This window comes from Mycteria americana, chromosome 7, assembly GCF_035582795.1.
Source record: "Mycteria americana isolate JAX WOST 10 ecotype Jacksonville Zoo and Gardens chromosome 7, USCA_MyAme_1.0, whole genome shotgun sequence".
NCBI classification, from domain to species: Eukaryota; Metazoa; Chordata; class Aves; order Ciconiiformes; family Ciconiidae; genus Mycteria; species Mycteria americana.
In genome coordinates, this window is record NC_134371.1 from 18,274,603 (window position 1) to 18,300,907 (window position 26,305).

General features: G+C 35.8%; 1 protein-coding gene across 2 annotated transcripts in view; it reads left to right on the plus strand.

Moving 5' to 3' along the window:
• ATR (ATR checkpoint kinase) overlaps positions 1–26,305 on the plus strand; it is a 43,163-nt gene that overhangs the window by 1,403 nt on the left and 15,455 nt on the right. Inside the window, exons 3-30 of one of the 2 annotated variants that reach the window (XM_075507234.1) lie at positions 1,223–1,366; positions 1,926–2,815; positions 3,841–4,028; positions 5,329–5,523; positions 5,745–5,971; positions 6,793–6,945; positions 7,094–7,292; positions 7,894–8,153; positions 8,546–8,736; positions 8,845–8,945; positions 9,270–9,441; positions 10,101–10,158; positions 10,249–10,268; positions 11,173–11,367; positions 11,727–11,912; positions 12,365–12,457; positions 13,946–14,076; positions 14,267–14,410; positions 15,636–15,729; positions 17,081–17,206; positions 18,710–18,916; positions 19,129–19,242; positions 20,137–20,252; positions 21,145–21,265; positions 22,178–22,315; positions 23,449–23,656; positions 24,132–24,310; positions 25,211–25,375. In XM_075507234.1, the coding sequence (XP_075363349.1) occupies positions 1,223–1,366; positions 1,926–2,815; positions 3,841–4,028; positions 5,329–5,523; positions 5,745–5,971; positions 6,793–6,945; positions 7,094–7,292; positions 7,894–8,153; positions 8,546–8,736; positions 8,845–8,945; positions 9,270–9,441; positions 10,101–10,158; positions 10,249–10,268; positions 11,173–11,367; positions 11,727–11,912; positions 12,365–12,457; positions 13,946–14,076; positions 14,267–14,410; positions 15,636–15,729; positions 17,081–17,206; positions 18,710–18,916; positions 19,129–19,242; positions 20,137–20,252; positions 21,145–21,265; positions 22,178–22,315; positions 23,449–23,656; positions 24,132–24,310; positions 25,211–25,375 (5,015 nt within the window). Of the gene's footprint in view, positions 1–1,222; positions 1,367–1,925; positions 2,816–3,840; positions 4,029–5,328; positions 5,524–5,744; positions 5,972–6,792; positions 6,946–7,093; positions 7,293–7,893; positions 8,154–8,545; positions 8,737–8,844; positions 8,946–9,269; positions 9,442–10,100; positions 10,269–11,172; positions 11,368–11,726; positions 11,913–12,364; positions 12,458–13,945; positions 14,077–14,266; positions 14,411–15,635; positions 15,730–17,080; positions 17,207–18,709; positions 18,917–19,128; positions 19,243–20,136; positions 20,253–21,144; positions 21,266–22,177; positions 22,316–23,448; positions 23,657–24,131; positions 24,311–25,210; positions 25,376–26,305 lie in introns of both variants that reach the window. The other variant, XM_075507233.1, reaches the window with a different exon arrangement.

The following is a 26,305-nucleotide window of genomic DNA, read 5'->3' on the forward strand; positions in this document are numbered from 1 at the left end:
GAAGTATTTGCTATTAGGATGTGAAGTAACTTAAGTTAAAAAAAAAAAAAAAAAAGGAGGGGGAAATGCAGTGCAGGGTTGTATGAATATAAATGCTCACAAAATTGAAAATCAGGAGTATCATGTAATGTGATTGTTCATTGAGTAATATAGCTTGCAAGCCTTAATACTCACAGGGTCTTTCAGAATTGAAATACTTTGATGTAAATAGCTTTATTTTTAATTTTAGAATTCTAACAAAGCCTTATTTTAGTACTCCTTAAATCATGTTAAGGTTCCAATTATTACACTACTTTAACAACATTTTGGTAATTATGAAATGCATATACTACAAAATTATCATTTGTAGTTATCTGTACGTTTGCATCAAGGAGAATCACAGAAAGGGTAACGAACTGTTTCCAAGGTATAATTTCATGTAGCTGTCTCAGTAAGACTGATATTTTGTCTACTGAATTGATCAATTGAAGTGTCATACCCATGTTACTCTTCAGATGATGTGTTAATTCTCTGATAGTCCTGAAAGGGAAGGCTATAAAAATAAAAAGCCAATCTGCTTTATATATAGCTTTTGAATACATAAGTGTTGTATTTTATTATTACCATGTAACTTTTCTGGTTAATTGCTGTCTGAATCTGCGATAGTTTCCTTCTTATGCTAACTAACCATGTGGAATTTGGATAAATCTGACGTGATTCCGATACCTGTTTCAATGCAGCTGCACAGTAGCATTAGATATGTTTAGTATTTTGCTAAACTTTCTGATTCAGTAAGCTGAACTTACCATTTAAAAACTTCTACTTCTTGGAGATTTAGAACAATTCTCACAGGTTTTTTTTCTACCAAGATCATAAACCTAGGCGAAATTGTCTGATTAAGAAATAAAATGTTAACTATTTGCTATTACTCACTCATCAAACAGTTGGATATTGTACTAAGTAAATGTTAATGCATGTAGTGTTAATGAATAATATTTAAGCTGAGTAATTTATATTTTTCTTCATACAGTTTGGTGTCATAGTGAGTTTACAATATGCACAAAATCATTGTCATGGACTAATAAAGCACACTCCCAATAGATAATTATACAGGTTTAATACCATATCATAGTATTTTATATAATAAATTTCTTCGTTCTCTTTAGGTGTGAACAAAATTTGTGAAGTTGATTTGTTGCAATGTTAATTCACAAATGTGTCTGCTTTTTTTTTTTTTTTAAAGTTGCTTTGGAACTGATTAAGAAATCAGATTCACAGCCAAGTTCTGTAATGTTGCTTGATTTTATTCAATATATCATGAAATCTTCCCCGCTTATGTTTGTAAATGTGGATGAAAATCAGGAGGAAACCGAATGCAGTTGCATTGGTGAGTTTGTTGAAAATGTTTATGTTGAAGCTTGATATTTTCTGACAATGGGATCAGACAAAAGAACAAAAATGGGAAAAAGGCAGATTCGTAAGTTCAGTGTTGCATATTTATAAGTAAGTGAATATTATGATAGACTTTTAAGATTGCAAATTGATTTGCACTTGTGATAATGGAAATTTATCAGGACAGAGTTTGACCTTATTCATTACCATTGCGTAGTGATATTACCCAGTTCATGTTGATGGGGTATCCTGTACACATAGTCATTGCCTGAGGGTTTTTTTGACAGAGGAAAATGTCTCAAACTACACAGTGTAAAATGTCTGTCTCCCCGCCCCCCCCCCCCCCCCCCCCCCGCCGTGTACCCCTCACCTCCCCTTTTCCTCTTTTTCAATAAGATCTGCTGAAGAAATGTCCCAGTGAAGGCTCTCTGTTTACTAAGCCTACATGACGAGGTTTACTGATGAGCAACCTGCTCTCAAGGAGGTGCTTGTAATAGGAGGTTTTGGTTTTTATCTTAATAATTTTGTTTGCTGTTTCTTTTTTATTGTCCTAGAATTTAGTAACTGGATCATAACAAGGCTTCTCCGAATCGCTGCAACTCCAAACTGCAACACATTGCACAAGAACATCTGTGACGTCATTTGCTCTTTACTTTTTCTGTTTAAAATGAAGAATTGCTCCATTTTTGAAGTACTAACAAAAGACTTGTTACAGCTTTTCCAAGACTTAATCTTCCTGCATGAAAGAGATGCACAAAAGCATATCTGGGGAGATATACTGGTCTGGCCAGTGACTGTAAAGAGATTTTCAAGCAATACAAGTGACAATGTGGGATATTTGAGATTGGCACCATTACAGCTGATGGGTATGCCCAATGTAGAATGTTTGGAAGTTATATTAATGTCTATTCTGACAGATATTGTTGCAGATGTGTTTTTTGTAAGACAAGATATTATTCTCTGGGGGATAGGCTGCTCCCTGTTGGAGTATGGCAGTCCAAAAGTTAAAGCTTTGGCAGTGAAGTTTGTAGTAAAGTTAATTCATTTAGGAGGACCTCCAGAACAGCTGGCCAGCCTGTTCTTCACAGTCTTTTTTGGAATTCTACAGTCAGCACTTGAAATGGATACTGAAGAATCAGAACTCTTTGGAGAACCACTCTTACTGTTGGTGAGGACATTGTTGCCTTTTGAAGCAGATTCTTACAAAAAAATTGAACCTGTCTACTTGAATATGCTACTAGAGAAGCTCTGTGCATTGTTTGAAGGTGATGCGTTTAGATGTCTTCAGTCTGAAAAGCTGAAAACTGCTTTTTGCCATATACTGCAATATTTTCTGGAGTTTGTTCCAACTGGCTATGAATCTGCCTTACAAGTAAGAAAAGTCCATATCAGTACCATATGCGGAATTTTTGTGAATGTGCTTGGAACTCAGGAAGAACAAGAGGTAGGTTAATTTTAAAAACTGTATTTATCATGTGAATAGATAATGTAAAAAAAACTAAATCTGTGCAAAGAAGAAAATCTAGGAAATACTAGTTTTAGTTGCGTAATTAGATTGATACTCCTTGTTTCTCAGCTGTTTCACATATTTGTACAGGTTGGAGTTCTTTATTTAGTTGGATGTAGCTGGACCCTATGTTTTTCAGATGTATTAAACTGTTGAGAAGCTATGCAGGCACAAGGGTCTCTCTGTAATCATAATATAAAATGGGGGTAAGGCACAGAGTATGCTCATATAAGGGCAGCTTTACAAGTAATTTCCCTTCATCTGAGCTGCTCTTACTTTCTAACCATATGCTTTTAGTCATATTTGTTTAGGACAGGCAGACAGAAAGGTTTGAATTAAAATAGAATCACAGAATAGTTTGGGTTGGAAGGGACCTTTAAAGGTCATCCTCTCCACCCCCCTGCAATAAGCAGAGACAACTTCAACTAGATCAGAGCCCTGTCCAACCTGACCTTGAATGTTTCCAGGGATGGGGCATCTACAGCCTCTCTGGGCAACCTCTTCCAGTGTGTCACCACCCTCACTGTAAAAAATTTCTTCCTTATGTCCAATCTAAATCTACCCTCTTTTAGTTTAAAACCATAATGAGGTGTTAATAATGAGGTGTTGATATGCTGAGTGTCCCCTCTACCCTGTACATTCCCTCTACCCCACATGCGTATCATATCTGTTATTTCTTAATCTTGGTGTGTCTCTCTTGATGGCTTTGGTAGCAAGGTGTTATGGCAAGAACTGGTAAACAGCTGTACAAGCTGCATTCTGTCTGCTAGGAACACAGGAAACGTCATTGCCCATGAGAGTTTTCATCTTGTAATTAAGATTTTTGAACAGAAAGGTTTTTAATAACTTTGTTACCATAATATTTTGAAATTTTATATTTTAAGTCAGAAACAATAATATCATGTCTTTGAGAAGTAAGGCATAGCTTACATCATGGTACCTCTGTTGTTTGTCCATCCCAGTATCTGGTGAGTCCACTTTATACAGCATTAAAAACACAAACGGAAGAAATCTTTCAGGAGCTTCATCAGAACCAGCTAGATACTTCTGATACTGATGGGTGGAGCAGCAGCAGTGATGAAGTTCCAGAGAAAAGACGACGACTAAGCCTACCAACAAAGCATCCAAAGAGATCACCTACACCAGTAATGTATGACACTTATTCAATAGCTACTTTTATAGTAATTTGGCTAGCGAATAATAACAAATGACAACTTTTTTGAGGCAGTTTCTTCATAACGGCCACATTGAAAGATCTTCTGGGAAAAGATCTAAGTGATATTTTGAAGGATCAGACTCTACAGATGATTTTTAAGCCAAATTTTAGTTAAAGAGACTATATGTTTAATATGTTCAATGCAAATTATTTTCATTTTTACACACTGAAAACAGAAAAGCTGAGAGAATACATACAGAATGACAGAATCATGTGTGTGTGGCTATGCTGTTGCACTGGACGTGCTTAAAGCAGGTCTAGTTAAAGTCAGGTTGTTCTCAGATGAACAAAGCCAGTTCTCTCAGCCTCTGCTTGTGCAGTGCTTCAGTGCCCTTATTATCTTGGACTTGCTCCAGCATGTTGATCTCTTTCTTGTATTTGGGCAGGCACTCAAATCTGGCTCTAGCCTGCTGTACTCTAGGTGTGAGCATGCTGTACTCTAGGTGTGGGCTCATGATCAGCCTTCACTCTTGATAATACAGCCCAGTATGTAGTTGATCTTCTTTGCAAAAAGGTCGCACTGTTCTAATGTTCAACTTTTCCACAAGTCCATCGGGTCATTTTCTCCAAAGCTGCTTGCTAGCCAGTCAGCCCTCAGCCTGTTCTGTTGCACAGGGTTTTTTGTGCCAGTTGCAGGACTTTTCATATGTCTCTGACCTTCATGAGGTTCTTGTCATCCTAGTTTTCCAGCCAGTTGAGGTTCTTCAAATAAGCAGCTCTCCTTTTACCCACAGAGCTACGTGTCTCATTGTAGAAAGGAATCAAGTTAGTCTGGCATGATTTGCCCTTGATAAATATGTGCTGGCTGTTCCCAGTCACCTTCTTGTCCCTTATGTGGCTAGAAATGAGTTTAAGGAAGACTTTTTCTGTAACCTTTCCAGGGACTGAGGTTAGGCTGGCCGGTCTATCATTCCTTGAATCCTCTTTTTTGCCTTTCTTGAAGATGGGTGTGATGTTTGCCTTTTTATAGTCATCAGGAACCAGCCTGGTCACCATGACCTTCCAAGGATTGTAGACTTACACCTTTATAGCCTTTCAGATAAGTCTGATTTGCATCATACATAACTTCAGAGTTAGTATCTTGTTCTCCCAAAGAGCACATGTAAGCTAAAGCTTCATTTGGTATTTTCCTAATCCTGTATCCAACATGGTTTAGTTCTGTTTTTGCTATGATGATTTATCTTTTCTGAAGAAGAGTATGTGTTTGAAAATAATTAATATGGTCAAATTACAGACTTAGTCCTGTAAACATGAAATTGAAGAGCACTCTATGGAATGCCATCACAAAGAAAGCTGCATCCTTAATATTTACCCTTGAGAAAGAAATTCTGACAGCGGATATTCTTCAGACTGTAGAAGGGATTGCTGTAATTCTGCGACTATCTGCTTTGTGCATAGTTCATTGTTCTCCCCCAGCAAATTCTACCAGGTAAAGGTACCAAGGTGAAACTGTGAGATCAATAGTTTCTTGTAACTGTTTGTGCAGATTTGTGTGGATTCCTTTAATGTTTGTCCATGTATCAGGGCAAGTATTGCATAAGTCCTGTATGTTTTGAAGAAGTACATTTTCATAGTAAGTTTGCTTACAAGCAATACAATATTAAATGTTTATAGTCTGTTGCATTGATCATGTGATTTCTATTTTAACAGTATAGATCATAAAGTAACTCATCTGTGTAACTCTGACATGCATAAGAATACTCCGAGCTCCTCAGATTCAGTGATGAATATACAGTTTACATGGATTTCCTCTGATTTTATCACAAGAGTAGTGAAAGTCTGCAGAAACCTCTTAGAGGCTGCTACGCAGATTGTTAACCTAGAACAAGTGATTGACAGAATAGTGAAAATCTTTGATGCTTTGCTGTACACACAAGGTGAGAAATCCTTTAAACTAGCATTTCTTATTGGATTTGTAAATTAGGAATGCATCTGACTAAATTGGTCTGTTGTGGCAGAGATACTGAAATTATAGATCTTGTGTTAGAACTCCAATTCCTGTACAAAAAAGGTTAGATAAAAAAGAGCATTCTTCTCTGTTTAGAGAGCTTCCTTTGCATTGCTTTTTGAACATGATTTACTAGTCTTTGTCTGTACTTCTATCGATTTTTATCTGCACAAGAGACTACATGGGGATAGTGAATATGCGTAAGAAAGAAATGAACTTTTAGCAGTTTTCTTTTTAAAATACGCAGAGGCAGCATGCATTACTATCTCTGTTTCACTCAAAGATTTCAAAGCTTCTGACTGGCTTCAGCAAATGTGGCATGCAGGAAATGTACTAAAAATATGAAGTACTTGCATGTTTTTTTAAAAGTAGCTAGTAGGATGGAGGACAGACTCTACTAAGACTAAAATGTTATTGTGAGTTCAGCTTACTGGCCATCCCAAAGTCCACCTTCATACAAATCCAGAGATACCGAAGTTGTATTCATTCTGCTGCTCATGTATTATGTGCTGTCAACTGTTTAATTAAATTTTCAGATTATGTTGATGTAGCACTACATCATTTATTCTTATATGTCTAAAATGTAGGATATCAACTTGTGGGAATAGTGATACTAATCTCTGCTGATAGAAAAAATAACATTTTGTAGCAAATTAAGAACATAAAAAATGTGCATCTGTTTTATGAAGTATACAGAGCTGTAAAAGTATCAGGTTTTTTGTTGTTTTGTTTTGTTTCTTTTTCTCCTAGTGAAAATTCCACTGAGTGATCAGATTCTTGATAACTTATGTGGATTGCTGTCTCTGCCTTGGATTTACAGCCATCCTGATGATTCTTCTTTTAAGCCATCTGCTTTTGGGTTTGATCCTCTCGTTTTGAGTCAAAAAACTGCACAGAGTTTCTGTAAGTATGTTGAAGTATATAAAACCTAATATCCCTCTGGAATGATTGTTCTAAAGTAAAATTATTTCCTTTGCCCTTTTATGGTGATTGATGATATTAGAAGTTTAAATTGAGTAATTATCTGCTTTATTTTGTTTTTTCTCTTTAGCACCCCAAACTCAGTCACACTGTGTGTTCCTTCTGTCTCTCTTCCCAAGAAACATTTGTCTGGATTGGAGAAAGTCCATTTATCATTGGGCACTACAAAGTCCCCATGAAGTAATTCGGGCTACTTGTGTTAAAGGATTCTCCCTCCTGCTTCATCCACCAAGTGTGCAGTCCTGCAGTATGATTCCTAAAGCTCTTTTGTATGTATTAAATCTGCTTGTCTGTCTTCATGCAAGAAGAAAAATGGACAAATAAGAAATAAGCACCAAAATAAATATTTATTTCTATTTAATCCAGAATTTGCTAGATCTCAATTTCAGAAACTGTAAGATATCAACAGGATAGGTGTGACAATGTCTGTATGATAGAACAGTGTTCGCTTACCATGTCAGTATACAAGTTATGTCGCTAGTCGAAGGCCCCATTTCTAACTAATAAATTTAAACTAAGGATGGGAAAAGAGATATCTTTTCTCAGTTAAATATACGTGATGTTTGTCCATACGTCTCTTAAAATCTTTCCAATTTCTCTGCCTTTTGTATATATGTCTTGGTGTCTTCTGTCCTATCATGTCTAGTCTTCAGTTTCTTTATAACGTGTCAGACTCACCATGCCCAATGCTACTTCAGACATTTAATAGAACTGGAGGGTAATCTGAGAAGGAAAAAGATAATTTAGTTAGACATCCTTAAATTGTCCTAATAGTACTTTCAGTATAGTTAGAGAATTCAGACAATGTAGAAATACAAATTTCTAGGTAAATGATCTATTAAAAGGGTTTCATTTTTGTTTCCATTTCAGAAATCAAATCAAAGATGAGTCTGAGCTAGTCAAGGAGGCTTGTGCTGCTATAATTGGGAAATTATCTTGCTGTCTTTCTGGTGCATTCAGTGTACGACCTTCCTTAGCAGACTCTGCTATTAAGCATGTTACTTATGATATTTTATGTAGCAGCCTTACTGTGACTTCTGCTCATGAAAAAACTTGTTCTGTGCAAGCCTGCATTTTCAAGCCATTTCTTATTCTCCTTGAGAACAAAGTATCCAGTTCAGTAAAGCTAGGTATGTGCTTTACCTTTATTAACATTTTGCACTTCTGTATGAGGTACTAAGTCACTACTTCTGTAGCTTTCTCCATTCCTTTTTTGCTATATTGCTGTTTTTTATTGCTGTAATGGTGCTTGAAATGTTGTATTTCAGTTGATATCACTGCTAGTGTTCGATGTTGTCATTGATATTCTTTTTAAACTACCTTGGCTTAATTTTGGTTTATGGCTATATCTAGAAATGTAATACTTGATAAAATATGAATTTTAAATAGCTTGTCTGTTTGACAATATTTACTCTTTTGATTAAAAAAAAAGTGTGCTTTATGGCTTACTTGCATCACTGTTTTGTGCACTAAAAGCATTAAAAATATTTTTTCCTTTCCTCCTCCAACCCATGACACTCAGCATTTATAGAAAATATACCTCATCTTTGCAAACATGTGGATTTTAACACTGATGAGTCCAGTGTGAGGACTCTTGTTGGGTCTTTATTAAATCTAATGGAAGATCCAGACAAAGATGTGAGAGTGGCTTTCAGTGACTGCATAAAGAACATATTAGAATCCTTAGACTCTGAAGAAGGATTCATAAAAGAGGTGAATTCATATTTATTTTTGGTTGTTTTTCCTAACTTACAATGGTTTTTGTTTCACTAATGTCAAACACACTAAAATTATTTTTTTGTTTGTTTTTATGTGTCCCAGCTGTTTGTTTCAAGAATGAAAGAAGCCTATACAAATGCCAAAATGTCAAGAAATAATGAGCTTAAAGATACCTTGATTCTCACAACAGGAGATGTTGGAAGGTATTTTTGATAATATCTTGAACATTGCAAAGTACTATCTGTTTGTGATGCAAAGTAACTTTTTGTTCAAGTGTAAATGTAAGCTTAAATTACTTATTTCAAGGTCAGCTTTTGTCCAGAGTCCTTTGCAACTGTACTAAGCTGTTGATTCATATGGAATATTCCTCATTTTCTTCTGCCCTGTCATAGGAAGTACAGATAAGCTATGCAAATACAATGATGAGTCATTCTGCATTATGGTAATTATATATTCTGAAGTAATTTTATTAATGCAACGATTCTTTTCTCTTTTCTAATGCTTTTTTTTTCTGCTTACTTTGTAAGGGCATCAAAAGGAGATTTGGTACCATTTGCTCTCTTGCATTTGTTACACTGTTTGTTGTCCAAGTCTGCTTCTGTGGCAGGAGCAGCATACACAGAAATTCGATCCCTGGCGGCAGCTAAGTCCGTAAAACTACAAGCTTTTTTCAGTCAGTACAAGAAGCCTATCTGTCAGGTAAAAAGAAAAGAGTTGGTGGTTTAGAGAGGCATATATTTAGGTTCTTTTTGTGTATTTTGAAAATGGTATTAAAGGTAAAAATTACAGTATTTTACAAAATGAAATCTCACAGGACAAGAAAGATGATTTAAAAATACAAAACAAAAAAACCCCACAAACATTCAGGAAGGAATGGGAAATCTTTGACTTTGTCATGGTCTTCTCCCCTCAGGAGTATTGCTTTTCTTTTTTAGCCCCTAGATGCTGTCATTCTGAAACAGAGGAACTATGTAGTTTCTTGCATTATGTGGTACCATTGCTGCAAGAGGCTATGATTTAAAATTGGAATTGAAGTCAACGTTTTACAGGCATAATACTGACATGATTGATTTGTTCTTTAGTTATGCCTATTACCTAAAGACAGAAGTTCTGTTTAAAAGAAAATTATCAAAGCAGACTTTTCTAATTTTGAATATTTTTTTTAATAATGCGATGTCTGAAACCACTATTAAGTGGATGATAATCCAGTTCTATCGCAAAGTGATAATCATAGATATATGTGCAATAAATGAGAAAGAAAAACAGATGCATAGAAAGAAGAGCGAAACTCTTGTGTTTATTTTTAGGGAGCAAAAAAGGGGAAAAATAATACTAAATATATATTTCTTCATGCTTAGTTTCTAGTGGAATCCCTGCACTCCAGCCAGATGGCAGTATTAAGTGCTCCATGCCAGGGTAATGAGCTACACAAACAAACAGCTGCTCACCAGAGAGAAATGGCTCTGGACATGTTATCTGAGATTGCCAATGTATTTGATTTTCCAGATCTAAATCGCTTTCTCTCAGTAAGTTGGTCAGTCCTTTTTACTTTTGATTGTGTGTGTGTGCGTGCATGCGTGCATGCTTGTGGATTTCTATTTTAGTCCACAATTTTCTGTGAATGTCACAGGTCTGGATTTTTTTTCACTGGTAGCTGTTGTTGTTATAATATAGAATACTTTGGGATTGCTGCAACTGGGAGCTCAAATACAGAGGAACAGTTTTATCAAAGAGTTACAGTGATGGCTACAGTGCTAATTCAAGCATGACAGATGATGAACTAAGGTCTAGAGTACTCACTGAGTATATCTATATTAATGATGTTGTGCACTTGGAGGGATTCTTTGCGAGGCGTGGTTTTTGCATGGTGTCTGCTTTCTTGTTTCAAATGAAAAAAGCTATTGTTCTGTGGATAGATCTCTTCTTGATCTGGTTAGATAGCTGTTTTACTTGAAGCCTAAGTAGCTTCATATTCATACTTGTATTTTGCTTGTTGGTACATGGGAAATGCACAACCATTAAGTATGCAGTGTTCTAGTTGACTGGTAGGTTGGGGGAGTGTTGTTGTGTGTGAGTGTGCTTGGGTTTTTTTGTGGTTTTTGTTTGTTGGTTTTTCTTTTTTCTTTTAAGATTTCCTTTTGTGAAGTATCTGGATGGACACAGAAAATGCTAGCTCACTTTTTCTTTGCAAGTTTCTCAGTATTGATTAGATGAAGCACGTCCTTAAGTAATTATTTTTATTTTATCTGCGTTCTTACTAGGTATTTCCATCTCATTAAAGTTCTTCTTTATTCATACCTATGGTCATACGTATGACCAGAGATGTGCGGTATTGTACTGACGCAAACAGAACAAAGCCGAACCCTGGGTTTTTGGAGGGTTTTGTTTGTTTGTTTGTTTTTCCATTAAGTGCTTTTCTTAATTTACCAGCGGATCCTACAAGTTTTGCTTCCTGACCTTGCAGCCAAGGCTAGTCCTGCAGCCTCCACACTTATTCGAACCATAGCAAAACAGCTGAATGTAAACCGAAGAGAGATTTTAATCAATAACTTCAAATACATCTTCTCTCATTTGGTCTGTTCCTGCTCCAAGGATGAGCTTGAGCGGGCACTTCATTACCTCAAGGTAAACTGGCATTTGCTCTATTATACATGCAGACTAGGAGCAACAATTGATGAATAGTGAGCTTTCTGCTTTATTTAAGTTAAGGTCTTGCAAAGCATAGGTGGGAAAATTGTACATGCAGAAGTTTTGTTCTTGTTGTTATTTATAATCTCTTCTGTTGGCTCTGAGGAACTGTTATGAGATATGTTGCGAACTTAAACACTCTAAAAACTTGGTTTATCTAACATTGAGCTGATTGGAAGCTTTTTTCTTTGATTTCTATGGTAAGTCAACCAGAGTCCAATGCCTCCTGTGTCTCAGTGTGCTAGTTTCATTGTGATGAAATGAAAACTTGGTTTCTGTTTGCTATTTGATTATAGAATGAGACTGAGATAGAACTGGGCAGCTTGCTGAGACAGGACTACCAGGGACTGCATAATGAATTATTGCTGCGTATAGGAGAACACTATCAACAAGTCTTCAATGGTTTGTCAATATTGGCTTCATTTGCATCTCATGATGATCCCTATCAGGGACCAAGAGAAATAACATCACCTGAACAAATGGTAAGGACATCAAAATATTCATGTTCAGTTTTGTTCAATAATTTTTTTCTCCAATCTGAGAGTGAAGACAATTTGACATTCTCTGAACATCACTTATTTGAGGCAAAAAGTGGAGGAAGGGCTGTAATTTCATATTACGTGTTCCTGTAATAGGGAGATACATACCAAGTATGCATAAAACAAAACAAAAAAACCCTCAAACAAACAAACCAATCCCTCCTGCAAAACGCTAAAATCCTACCAAAACAAAAAGCCCTACAGCCTAATAGGGATGTCTTTCATTAACACTGATATTTCTTAAGGAGCAGTCTATGTATTTCAGATTTTTCTCATTTGTCTTTCAGAATTAGCATTTTATACTTGCTTTTTTAATTTCTTAAGCTTAGGAATGTGTTAATAGTAAGATTACTTGCTTTTTACTTTTCCTTTTTTTTCTCTTCCCCCCTCCCCAGGCTGATTATCTGCAACCTAAATTGCTTGGTATCTTGGCTTTTTTTAACATGCAGTTACTGAGTTCCAGTGTTGGGATTGAGGATAAAAAAATGGTGCGTAAACTTGATTTTGAATATTAAAATAAAAATAAGCAAGGGCTGTTTTAATATTCCAGACTTACTTCTGTGATTGTGCAACTGTTATTAAAGTCTCAAAGATCCTAAGGTTCCCATATGATTCTTGAAAACTGATGGTCTCACTGTGGGTAGGACTGTGTAAGCTCAAAAGTTGTTTTGTTTTGTTTCTTTAATGGTCAGTTAATGTACATATTTCAGTCAGATGTGGTATATGTAACAAGTCAGTCAACCAGTAATTATAGAGAAGGAATCCAAGTGTATGTTTTATATGGGTCAAAGAAACGAAGTGGAGGATGAAGGAATATGGGAGAAAACTGGAGTTACTGCAGGGAACAGAGTTATAAGGGCACCAAAGGGCAAAGCTAAAGAAAATAAGATGCAAATCCAAGAAAAACTGGGCTTTATTGGTTTTGCTTCTCACAGAATAGCTCCTTTCAGCTTTACCGTAGAGAGCATTTAGAGAAATTAGAGCTCACGCTTTAAGACAAAGTCTGAAAATTCTGCTCTGGTGAGGCAGTGCTTCTAACCGCAAGAGAGGGCTTTTAGCCACCTCACAGAGGTAGTGCAGATGATTTCTGTAGGGAATTTTTCAGTGCTAGAATGGTATGTAACCTTTACACTGAGTGACTGCATTTTCTCTGGTGTTCTTTCAAGCTTTTTGCTTCTCAGATATTCACGTTGAGATGCTCTCATTTTTGTAGCCCCATGTCTTCACACTTTCTGAATTTCTTCATTTGTATAGCATTTCTTCTGCTGCACCTGCTATTGTTTCTATCTTTCCTTGTTCTGTTTTTTTGTTCTTGGTGAGTTTCCCTTTCCATGACCTTTCCTCAAGCTCAGGTTTCTTCCTGTGCTACTGATGTGTCATGCTGGACATTGTACTACCTTATTTGGTACAGTGTTACTGTGACTGAAATCTCTCCTGCTTTTTCTGCATCTCAGTATTGCTCTTCTGTGTTTCATCAGTCCCATTGACAACTAAGCTATTACCTGTTCCCTGAAGCTTACCAATCACTTCTGTCAGAAGCTGTATGTCAATTCTGTTGTTGGTGGTTTGGGGGTTTTTGGTGGGGTTTTTTTGTGTTTTTTTTTTCTCTGTAAGTTTGTTTTCTCTATATTTTCAAAACCTGTTCTTTTCAGCTTCTAAAACTTTGGACATATAGTCAATCATGTCTTATAACAGACTTCTATAACCATGAACTCCTTTGGTGTCCACAGTTCTTCCCTCATCAACCTGTCAACAGCCTAAATAACGACTTTTTTGTTACAATCCTGTCATTACAGATCCCCTTTCATTCTCTTTTCCTCTAACCCCCAAATTCTTTATTGAAACATCAAACTGAATTTGATGTCTTATAGTGTATGATTTCTTAAGCCAGGGTAGCCTGATCTGATTAGCAAATATGGCTTGTATATGTTTTACTGAGTATCTAGTACACTAAAATGACTTTTCTCTATGTCTAGGCTTTAAACAGTCTTATGTCTTTAATGAAGCTCATGGGTCCCAAACACATCAGTTCAGTAAGAGTGAAGATGATGACTACACTGAGAACAGCTCTAAGATACAAGGATGACTTTCCAGAACTGTGTTGCAGGTGAACTGATAGTGTACCCAAATAGTGGCATACCTGCCATTTCTGTCCTTGAATACACTGTTTTGTTCTAGACAATAATCTAAACCATAGAGCTGAAATAACTTAAAACGCTTCTCATGACTCACCTAAAATGCCTTTATGCAGAGAAGAATCATTGATTACTGTTGTTCTGTTGTCTTTTCTTGTTTAGAGCCTGGGATTGTTTTGTTCGAAGTCTGGACCATTCATACCTTGGCTCCTTGCTTAGTCATGTGATAGTATCATTATTGCCTCTTATACATATCCAACCAAAGGAAACTACAGCAGTATTTTACTTTCTCATAGTTGAGAACAGGTACCGTACAAAATATTGTCAGTTATACGGACTAAATCCTGTAATAGGAATGGGGATAACCCTAAATTAAAGTTGTCCAGCACTGACATGAGAAAACTTGTTTTTCTGCAAAATAGTATGTTGTTCTATAAAAGTCCCACTTCTCTAAATTGCAATGAGATTTTGAAATTTGACAAGTGATAGCCTCATCTGAAAAGGTGTTTTTATATTGTCCTTATAAATGTACATGATGCTATGACCAAGTCACAACCCATTCAGACACTTCCCCCTGCCGGGTTTTCAGATTTCTGCATTTTTTCTGCTGGTACAGAAAATTACTTCCTTCTGCAGGGCACACAAACAGAATAACAATGATTGCTAACATTTGGTCTAAGCTAGAGAAAAGTGTAGAGATATATTTTCCTCCCTGGAAATAGGGAGGAAATTAGTTCTTTGTTTCTTTCAATAATTAGAGTTATAATTATGAAATGCACAGAATTTAATGTTGAGTAAGATTTCATATATTCTCTTCACATGTGGTCACACCAACTGAAAATAAAATCGAAGTCTAATACAAAAGACTTAAATTTTTGTGACTTAACCTTTTTGAAGACAACGTTGAGTCTTAATTCTTTTTCATCTTATGTTTTGTAGCTTAAAATTATGATTATTTTTTTTTTTTAAGAATGGTGATAGTTTGTATCTTGATTACTTTTTCTTGCACTGTATCATACCAACAGTATTCAAAATAAAAGGTGACAATAGGAATAATAAGGCTCTTGTAGAAGCCCATAGTAGCAAAATTCAAAGAGATTTCTTCATGTTAGGAACACAGAATTCTTTTTTTGGTTCTGTTTTTTTCCCTTATGAGGAAAAATGGAACTGGATTCACATCAAATAGGATTATTCTTACCCTTTGGCCAGTGTCCAAAATAAGGAGGGCCAAACCTGGTAGAGGTGAATGGCAACTTTGAAAGCTTTGGAAAGAGCTGTCTTTAAAAGAGAAAGTAATTTAAAGTATAGAGGAGAAATACCTGTGGCTTAGTTGAGTAATAAGAGAAACACATTGTTTAATACCTATACTTAATTAGATACAAAAATTCATGGAATTTACTTTTTCCTGCTTTTCAAGCCTTTGTTCATCTAGTCATTACATTTCACTGTTTTCTTTTGATGGGTTTTTAAGATTTTTCTGATCCAACTAATGCTTGCTATGTTTTTTGCAATATTTTTTTGTAACTATTAGGGATGCAGTACGAGACTTTTTACATGAAATATATTTTCTGCCTGACCTTCCAGAACTAAAAGAAATTCAGGTTGTCCTTCAGGAATACAGAAAGGTACAGCTTCTTTTATTTATTTGTTTATTTTTAATGCATCAAATGAATTCATGACAAGTGAGGAAAACATGTAAAGTTTATTGTTAAGTGGAAATGGTATTTCTCTTCCTCCACAACAAAACAGAATTTGTGTATTGCAGGAATACTTTGAAGCAGGTTGTGATTCTTCTTTAGGAGTGAAATACGCTCATGTTTAACACGCATGTTTCTGTAGCATTTTCTGAACACTGACTTTTCATCTTTTTGAGACTGGAGAGATTATAAGATTAAAAGTCAACAGTATTAGCTATGGCAATGAATGTGTTACAAGAGAAGTTACTTTTAATTTCATAGAATCATAGAATTGTTTAGGTTGGAAAAGACCTTTAAGATCATCAAGTCCAACTGTTAACCTAGCACTGCCAAGTCGACCACTAAACTATGTCCCTAAGCACCACATCTACACATCTTTTAAATACCTCCAGGGATGGCAACTCAACCACTTCCCTGGGCAGCCTGTTCCAATGCTTGACAACCCTTTTGGTGAAGAAATTTTTCTTAATGTCCAATCTAAACCTCCCCTGGCACAACTTGAGGCTATTTCCTCTTGTCCTATGGCTTGTTATTTGGGAGAAGAGACCAACACCTGCCTCGCTACAACCTCCTTTCAGGTAGTTGTAGAGAGCGATAATGTCTCCCCTGAGCCTCCTTTTCTCCAGGCTAAACAACCCCAGTTCCTTCAGCTGCTCCTCTTAAGGCTTGTGCTCTAGACCCTTCACCAGCGTCATTGCTCTTCTTTGGACACGCTCCAGCACCTCAATGTCTCTCTTGTAGTGAGGCGCTCAAAACTGAACATAGTATTTGAGGTGCAGCATCACCAGTGCCAAGTACAGGGGGACAATCACTTCCATAGTCCTGCTGGCCACGCTATTTCTGATCCCTCTTCCATATTCTCTTTAAAGGTAACAAAGTTTTTCTATTTTTAGGAGTACTCTATGGTCCATTTATTTTGCTTGCCCTCAGAATGGTTAGGTAATAGATGAGAAGTATCAATTATTTAGTGGAAATGAGGTAACAAAAGTAAAAATTAATTTTATTTTAGATAATGAGGTGCTCAAAGCAAAGCACTTTCTTCTGATTTAATCACTTTTATTTACCCCATCATTATATTTACACAAAAGTGTAAATATAGCACCTTTTTGAGGGAAACATTTTAAAAAATAGACAGGAAGACAGTGGTATATGGATATAGATGAGAATGTAGGCAGAAAGGTAGTTGTTTGTACATGTTCTCACTTGTGTTCTTTGAGATGCTGCTTAACCATGTTCCTGTTATATTTAAATTGAACTTCTTATGACTTGTCTTGTTCAGGAATCCTCCAAAAGCACCGACTTGCAGACAACACTGCAGCTGTCTATGAGAGCTATTCAGCATGAGAATGTGGATGTTCGTATTCATGCACTTAACAGCCTGAAAGAAACATTATATAGAAATCAGGTATAGAAAACCTCCTTCAGTAGAATTCAAAATAAATCAAAGTAGCATCTGGACCAATAATCTAAAACTCCTTACTGTTACTGGGTGTTCACATGAACTGTGTTACTCTCCTCAATTTATTTAAGCTAGCTATTTCTTAATATAATGGGGAGAAGGGATTCTTTTTCATCATGTCTCCTTGTAAGAAGACTTTCAAGTCCTCCTAATCTGTGTGATGCTGAGTCAGCAAGGCTAGTGGTATATTTCTTATATTTTTCAACTCTGAGGAAAAATGTGTCTAAGTAGTCCATTTCAGCAATCTGTTGTGTGGGTTTGTTCTCTGTTAGAACACATACGGCTTTTGTATCAGGAGACTAATACATTAAAGTCAGCATTTTTTGTGTGTGAGTGTAATATCTGAAAGAATTAAGATGTGTGTGACCACCTCATGCCTTTGATTTTTTTTTTTTCCTCTTCCTTTGCCTTCCACCCTCAAAAATTTGAATCTATTGATCATATTCAAATAAATTTTATAGCCATGTACAAGTTGTAAAGATACTGGTTTACAAATCTGTGTGGTTATTAGCCCAGAGGGGTGTATGTGACCTATTAAAAAATAAATAATAAAACTGTCCTCTTAACAGCTATAAGATTGTGGGACATACTTCAGAAATTAAAAAAAGCCTAGCTAAAAGAACAAACAATCATTGTGTATATTCCTGTCCAATCAGTAATTCTTGCAGCTCAGGTCAGCAAAATCTCACCATGTCTTGCTTGCTTAGAAGTCTAGCAAAATAATTGAGGCAAATCAAACTTAATTAGTTCCACAAGTTGTGGAACTATTTGCTTTGTTATGTTGGCTGTGGTTTCAGTTTTCATTAAACGTAACAATGGCAAACATCTTCACATTATTAAGAGAAATTTTTTTCTGTATTTGGACTGAATGTGGAGCTGGGGAATAAAAGCTGGGCCAAAATGAAAAAGAAAGGAAATCCAATTAAAATGTTGGGCATTGATTAAAGGACTTAAAACCCTGGGCTTTGTAGGGACTGAGACTGAAGAAATGACCAACAAATGGGGAAATATAAGGATACAAATGGCAACGAAACCAGAAGGTATGACAACATGAAAGAAATTGAGAGGAAGTATCAGAACACATGAAGAAAAGCAACAGATAAGTGAAAAAGATTAATGTAGAAGAGAGGTTCTTGATAACACAAGGAAAGAAAATGAACTTAGTGGAGAGGTGCATGATAATGAAATACAATATTGGCCATGACAGCGTTATTAATTGAGGCCCAAATCCCTCATTGTCATTCATTTGTTTAGCACTTCCTAGGGTAACAAGCAATTTAGGGCAATTGTGCTATAGTTACAAAATGACAGCATTTGAATCACTAACCTAAAGTCATGGGTAAATGAAATACGAATTAAGAGTGAGTGAGTTACAGATGGAATATTTCTGAGAATATTTACCGTAAACATGATTGTAGAATAACTCATCTTTATGTATCAACTTCCTAGGAAAAATTGATAAAGTATGTAACAGACAGTGAAACTGTGGAGCCAGTCATCTCCCACTTGGTAACTGTACTTCTAATCGGCTGCCAGGATGCAAATTCTCAAGCCCGACTACTTTGTGGAGAATGCTTAGGTGAACTGGGAGCCATAGATCCCGGCAGGCTGGATTTTTCAACAAGTGAAACTCAAGGAAAACATTTTACATTTGTGGTAAGAAGTGTTGCTGTAGTGTTTTGTTTAGCATTAGGGGTTTTTAAAAGTACTTGGAAGTAGGGAACTTCTTATCTTTAGACCCTTTGAAAAACTATACTTGCTTTCTCATCTAAACCAGTTTAGAGTCAGGCTTCAAAGTGATCATCTGGAGATTAAAGATACAGCTATTAGTCTGTTTTAATAAAACTGGTGTTCTGTTTGTGATTGAGGCTGGTGTGGAGGATCCAAATTTTGCCTACGGGTTATTAATGGAACTGACCAGAGCATTCCTTGCTTATGCTGATAATGTTCGTGCTCAGGATTCTGCAGCATATGCAATTCAGGTAAGATACATGGTTAGATCCTATTTTTTCTTCACAAATTATTTCCTATCACACTGAACATAGAATTACGCAATATAAATGTACATTTTGAAGCACATATTTAACTATTTGAAACTTCATCCTATAGAGCTTTAAATTACAAGGTAAAAGGTTATTCAGGCTAGTGATTTTTTTATTTTTTAAACCCCTCAGTGCTTACTTAGAATTCTGGGGAGTTGTCAAATAAACGAAGATTTGTTTGCTTTTGTGTCACAATATTTTAAGAGACATCTGATGTTTCAGAGGTAACTAACAGTCCCTACACAGTGATTTAAGGAGTAAATCCTGAGACTACTTAGAAATGGTGCAGGTTCCATAGGCAGAAATGAAAATCACTAAGTATTCCTAAGAGGGTTTCTGCTTACGCTTTTAAGAAGCAACTGAAAGTGAGCCTACCTTTATTTTCAGACTCTAGTCTTTTGTGCTGGTTTGCCAACTTTGTTGTTGTTGTTGTTGTTGTTTAATATCTTTGTGAAAACTTCAGGACAATTCTTTGCTCCAGGAGAAAATAAGTGGCCCTGTGTAGTCAGTGGAATAAGAGCATTGCGTTAGCTTATGCACAAGGAGGAATCGGGCTAACTTCTAGTCCTGGTTTATTGGCAGATGTGAAGAATAATGTGGTCCAAACACCAACTGGAGAATCTGGGGAATCAATAATTAGGTGAAATCAATGCTACCCAGTAATAGGGGATTAACAATGTTGGATGAAAGTTTTGCAATTATAATTTCTGAATTAAACATTCTGTAACTTCTATCTCATAACTTCTTTATATGTATATACACCAGGTTTTATTACTACTGTGATCATGAAATATTTTCAGTGCTAACTTGGTCATGTAAACCATGCCTTTTCAGGAATTATTGTCTATCTATGACTGTAGAGAGACAAACACTGATTGCCCAGGCTCCAGGCTTTGGAGGAGGTTTCCTGAGCACGTGCAGGAGATCTTGGAACCTCACTTAAATACACGGTATATGACAACTTAAGCAATTTATTTTCATAACAGCTTTAAAAACTTTTTTTTTCCTCCAGGCTAGCAATAACTCAATTTGGTTTTGTGATTGTTACTTTTCTGTGGAGAGTGATAAGTGTATATACGAAATTCAAATAAGGTCTTTCTATGTGAAGCCGAATTAGCACTTCCTTGAATGTAATTCTCTGTAAATCAAAAGAGCAAAATTCTGAGCTCATACTTTGCCCAGATCTGCCTGGTTGTCCCTAGAGCGTTGTCTTTCTTATACGATGTTTTGAAGCTTTTATTTCTGTTTTCTTTCCTCTGTACAAATTCTCACTAGCATTTGAGTTTGTACTCAAATCCATTAATGTCCCTTTACTGCTACCTTTTATAGAAGTAGGAGGAGCTCATTGGGTTTTAATTTGACTGATTTTGTTGAATTAATGATAAAAGTAATGTGAAGAAAACTTCAAATTATGTATGCACCTTAATTTGAAATAATCAACATTTCCTTTCTGTTTCCTCTTGAAGACCGTCATGCTCATCTGTGATAAGTTTTACCTTTTTAGAAAACAAACTTTTTGGCATTTCTTGGTTTTCATATATGTTCTGGGTTTTTCCTGTCAAAAACATAGTACTCAAAAAAAAAAGATTTGAACAGCGCTTTGAAGTATACTTAAAAATTGTGGTAACATGTTAGGTTGTTCGTATTTCATGTTTCATTTCAAGAAACTCTAGAATAAAATATGTTGAGTACTGAAAGTATTTTCTTAATTCTTTTTTAAAAGATTCAGAAGATGAAACCTAATATGATTCCAGTTAGGCAACTTCATAATTAACGATGTGCTATTGTTTTTTATTATATTAAATTAAAAAGTTTTATTGAATGGATATTTTAAAATTACAGGTACAAGAGTTATCAAAAGGCTGTAAATTGGTCTAAGATGAAGAAACCAATTTACTTAAGCAAATTAGGTGATAATTTTGCAGAATGGTCAGCAACTTGGGCAGGTTATCTTATAACAAAGGTAAGAGAATAAATCTGCTCTCTATATTCGTATATACAACACAGTTCTTGAACTATGTTTTGGTTTTTGAAAGTCAGGGATGGATGGGGGAATATGCTTATTCTCTATAGGCCTGTTAAGGCACATACATAAAGACTTCTTGCATCACCAAGGTAACCATGCACCTTCCCTTCCCCAGCGTTGTTGCTTCTTGGATAGGCTTCACAGGTAGTGTCAAAGCCAAAAGTCTAGGAAGTTTGCCCTTGTCCAGAGACTCTTGTATAGCTGAAGGCACTGACAAATGCTTCTGAAAAGTATCTGAAATGCTTCTGGAAAACCTCAAATTTACCTTTGCAGTTTCTGAAGGACTTCTGTAATTTCCCCATAGCTCCACAGTCCCAGCACATAGAAAGTATTTGTCTCTTTCTTCCTTTCCTTTCGCCATTCCAACATGTAAGTGACCCACTGAAAATTTCACTTCTAAATCAACCACTTTAAGAAGTGAATTTAATCACAATAGCTCAGTAGCTACAATGTTCTCTTTCTATTTCAGACAGAGAGGAATTGAATGTCTTCATAAGTTCCTACTTTTTGCAGGCTTTTAAGGGCAGAAGAGAGGCTGAGTGCAGTAGTAGACTCTCGGCCTTAAGGTTTTTTCTATGGCCAGTGCAAGTTTCTACAATGGTGTAGAAAACATGGAAAAGTGAAACATGTAAGCAATGCTTGCCTGTCTTTTTGTGGTATCAGCAATTAATACATGTAATAGCAGCTGCCATCTGGCATCCCTGTTGCAGGTTTAGGTCTGATGAACCTTATCTTAAAATTATTTGATGGAATAGAATTTGTGCTTGTCAACAAAAAGAAACCTAATAATTGTCCAGGCATTTGCACTTTTATAATGATGCTTTTCCTGGAAATAATATTTTTCTATAGGTGCGTCATGATCTTGCCAGAAAAGTTTTTGATTGCTGCAGTATTATGATGAAGAATGACTTTAAAGTGACAATTTATCTGCTTCCACACATCCTTGTCTATGTTTTGTTGGGGTGCAGTCAAGAGGATCAACAAGAGGTGAGATGTTTTAAGAAGGCAGTGTTCTTCATAGGAATGTTCAGAAGCTGTTCTAAGAGCTGTTAAGCTCTGCAGAATTACTGTAGACCTACATGAACAAATTGTATAGGTGTTAAACTCCTTTTCCTGTATTAATAATATAAATTTTCTGCCAGGGTTTTGAATATACTCATACAAGTTTGTGTTGAACTGCTTTTCTGTGGATTTCCATCTATTTCTTCAGTAGGGCCTAGTATGAGATGATACGCAGTTAATTATGACTGCAGTAACATCAAGAGCTGGAGAGGTACAAAGAGGAAGAGAATGCAACGCAAACAAGGAACAAATTGAACTTGTATGCTTCCAAGAATTCAGACCCATAATTTTTTCTCTTGCTCACATACACTTACAATTTAAGTGGGAAAACTGTTTAGCTGCCAGATTCATGCAGAGCAGGACTGATAGATGTCGTGCAGCAAAGCAGGGATAGGAGAGAAAAGAATCATCAAGTCTGCTTTCCTTCAGTTTGTTTTAGCAGGCATTGAAGAGACTGAAAAATATAACTTACATTCTATTAATTTGAAATTTCACAGCTAAGGTATCTGTGTTTAAACATTGTGGGTGTGTAGAGCTGTGTGGTGATTTTTCTTGTGTGAACAAGTACATCGACAATAAGCATCTGTTATGCATGTTAACTCAGATTCTGTTGACCAAACCAAACAGGAAGCAGGTCTTTCAGCACGGTGTTTACTTAAATATAAGCAAAAAGTAGATCTGTGATCTGGTAGCCAGTAGACAACTTGACTCTTATCAAACCTTGAACGATTGTATTTGCAGCAGAAGTGCAGTAGCATTCATTGTGTTTTGAAACCTAAAATTCCAGTAATCATGATGGTTATTCTGAAGCCAAGGATTTGCTTTTCAAAGGCGTTTTCTCCCTGTATGGAATCTCCTGACAACAACTGCTACTTGGTTTGCCATTTCTTCCTCTTAAGATTGTGGGACAAACAGAGCTTGCAAATAAGCCCAAAATTATTAAAATAAACAATTAAAATATCTAGTAATTTAGTTTGATTTTTGTGTTAATTGCTGTTTCCTACTATTTTGATGCCTGTATGGTACTTCTGTCTTTTATCATATTAATGTTTGTGTAGGTTTATGTGGAGATTATGGCTGTTCTGAAACATGATGACCAGTCTACTAGGAGACTTGAAGACAGTGCATCAGATCTAAGTCAGCTGAGCACACAGACGGTGTTTTCCATGCTTGATCATCTAACTCAGTGGGCTAGACATAAGTTTCAAATGCTCATTGCTGAGAAAAATACTAGCAAGTCTAGCAAAGACAGAGGTGATCTAAAAAGTGAGTGATGCTTATTTTATTTAAAGTGACATTTACATTCTTCAAATAAGTATTTAAATTTGCCACTTCACATTATGACCACTTAAGAATGGAATATTACTATAATACGTTAGTCTGCTTTATGATTTCTTACTATCATATTGTGATTTCCACCCCCCCCCCCCCCCCCAACTCCATTGTTTTGAATGCCTATTGTAAGAAATACAGATGCAAAATTAAAAACCAAAATGTTAATTTCTTGGTAGTTTTCTAAAGGTTCAGTTTAACACATTCTATGCTGTCTTGCAAGATGTAGAAAGTTCACCAGGATTGTTTTAACTAAATCAGTGTTGACAGAAGAGAAAAATACATTCTTAAATTAATCAGATTATCTCACTACATTGTGAAATGAATTAACTGAATTTTGATGCATAAGGTAATTCTTATAAATGAAACCTCAATGGACAGACTTTTTAAAATTTTTTTTTTTCTATAGCATCAAGTGAGGACTATGGAGAATATCAAAATGTGACACGTTTTCTAGACCTCATACCCCAGGATACACTAGCTGTGGCTTCCTTTCGCTCTAAGGCTTACACAAGGGCTGTGATGCACTTTGAATCATTCATCACAGAGAAGAAACAAAATATTCAGGAGCATCTTGGATTTCTTCAGGTTCTGAAGTGCTTTTTGGTTTTGTTTGTTTTATTTTAAAATGAAAATAGACATAGATGAATAAAGCTTTGTCAAATTCTTCTTTGACATGGGCAGAAGAGATGTCGTCAGGCTCTTGCCGTTGGATACAAGTGTTTAGTTGTCTGTCTTTCAGCAATATTTAGTACTTCCCCTTGTTTGGCACGTCTCTTACATGACAAAGGAAGGAGTAGCTTTCTAGTGCATAATAAACAATTGTAAAATCCTGAAAATAGTTAAATGTGGTTTTGTTGAAAGTATAGCATTTATTGCTTTAAGTTAACTCTGTGCCTTTTGTCAGAGAAAATACAGCCAACTATAATAACAAAAAAAAAAGCCAAAACACTTTTGAAGGTAAGCTAAGTGGCTTATTCTAAAGTAGAGAAAGAGCTAATGCTAAGGTTGTTGAAAATGGTTTAAACTATTTTCAAGAAGTATTTTAACCTGTGGGATGAGCCTGTTTGTGGTTCCTTATGGTTTATATTCCTCAGCGATGTTTCAAATTTGAAAAATTTAGTGTGTTGCTTTTCCACCTTAAGTAATTTGCAGCTTCATGTTATACAACTTTATCATGTGCTAATAGGATATTTATTTTGCCCTTCATACAGATTGTTTCAGGTAACTTGATGTGTTATTCTTTCTTATTCTTTTTATAGTATGAGATCATGAGTATTACAGTATGCTAAGCAAAAGTAGGGCTCAACTTTGGAAGTAGCCTGGCAAAACTGACATTTTCCGTGAAAGCTTAATGCCAAGAAGTCCTACAGAGTAGTTTGTTCTCCATTTTCAAGAAGATGCTTGATTCCAAGCATGTTATATGTAAAATACCTTGTTGTCTTACAGTTGTTTTTAATGTCCATTTCCAATTCTGTTTGAATAAAGAAATTGTATGCTGCTATGCATGAGCCAGATGGAGTAGCTGGGGTGAGTGCAATTCGGAAAGCAGAACCATCTCTCAAAGAACAAATCCTTGAACATGAAAGTATTGGCTTGTTAAGAGATGCAACAGCCTGTTATGATAGGGCTATCCAACTGGAACCTGATCAGGTAAATACAAGACAAATTCCTTTTTTTTTTTTTTTTTTTTTTTTTTAATATATAACTATTATTTTTTTAAATCTTCTTAACTAACACAAGACTAAGCCAAAAATACCTCTTCAGAATATTTAAGTAAAATGGGAACATAAGAGTTTACTGTGGCAGTTGCTGAATAATTATTGCTATTGGAAGTGTCTTATGAACTGAAACAAATGTCTTATTGGGTTTATACTGTAATTTGCAGGCTTGGGTTAATACTTGGATGCTTATGCCCAGGTTTTTGCTAGGACATCTTACCAATTAAAGTTCAGCCTTTGCTTGGGAAGGCCTGGAATTGGATTGCTTAAGTATCAATCAGTACTGGTTCATGCCAAGAGCACTATCAAAGCAAGTTACCACATGTTTTAGTCAAAGTAATTCTGACTTAATATTTTTGATTATTGACTTCCAGGGAAAATGTTCATAATATAAGAGCAATTGGAAAATGATTAAAGAAAACTTACAGTTATTTGTCTTCCATTCCTATTTCCCTTCCTTTATTTGGAACATATAAGTATAAGGTACTATAAAGCTGAGCAGTACTGGAAAACTACCATGCTTTTCATATGCCAAAGTGAATATCCAGAGATGTGATGATAAATGCAAAAAGAAAGTTTAAGACATATATTTGAAATACTTTTCTAATGGAAATTGGTAAAAAGTTTCCCAGGCTAGGATATCCCTATGGTTTCTTGCACTTCCCTGTGAAGCAGAGGTTATCTAGTACAGCTGATAACAAGTACAGTAGAGTGTTTTGATGGCCCTACTTCATTCCCAGAGTATGGCAAACATTTTTATGAAGAGTGAAATTGCTTTGGGTTTTGAGGTTATTTCCTTCCTATGACTTTTTCCTTGTTGTGGTTGTTCATTTCTTTAAATCGAATTTTTATTCACAGCTCT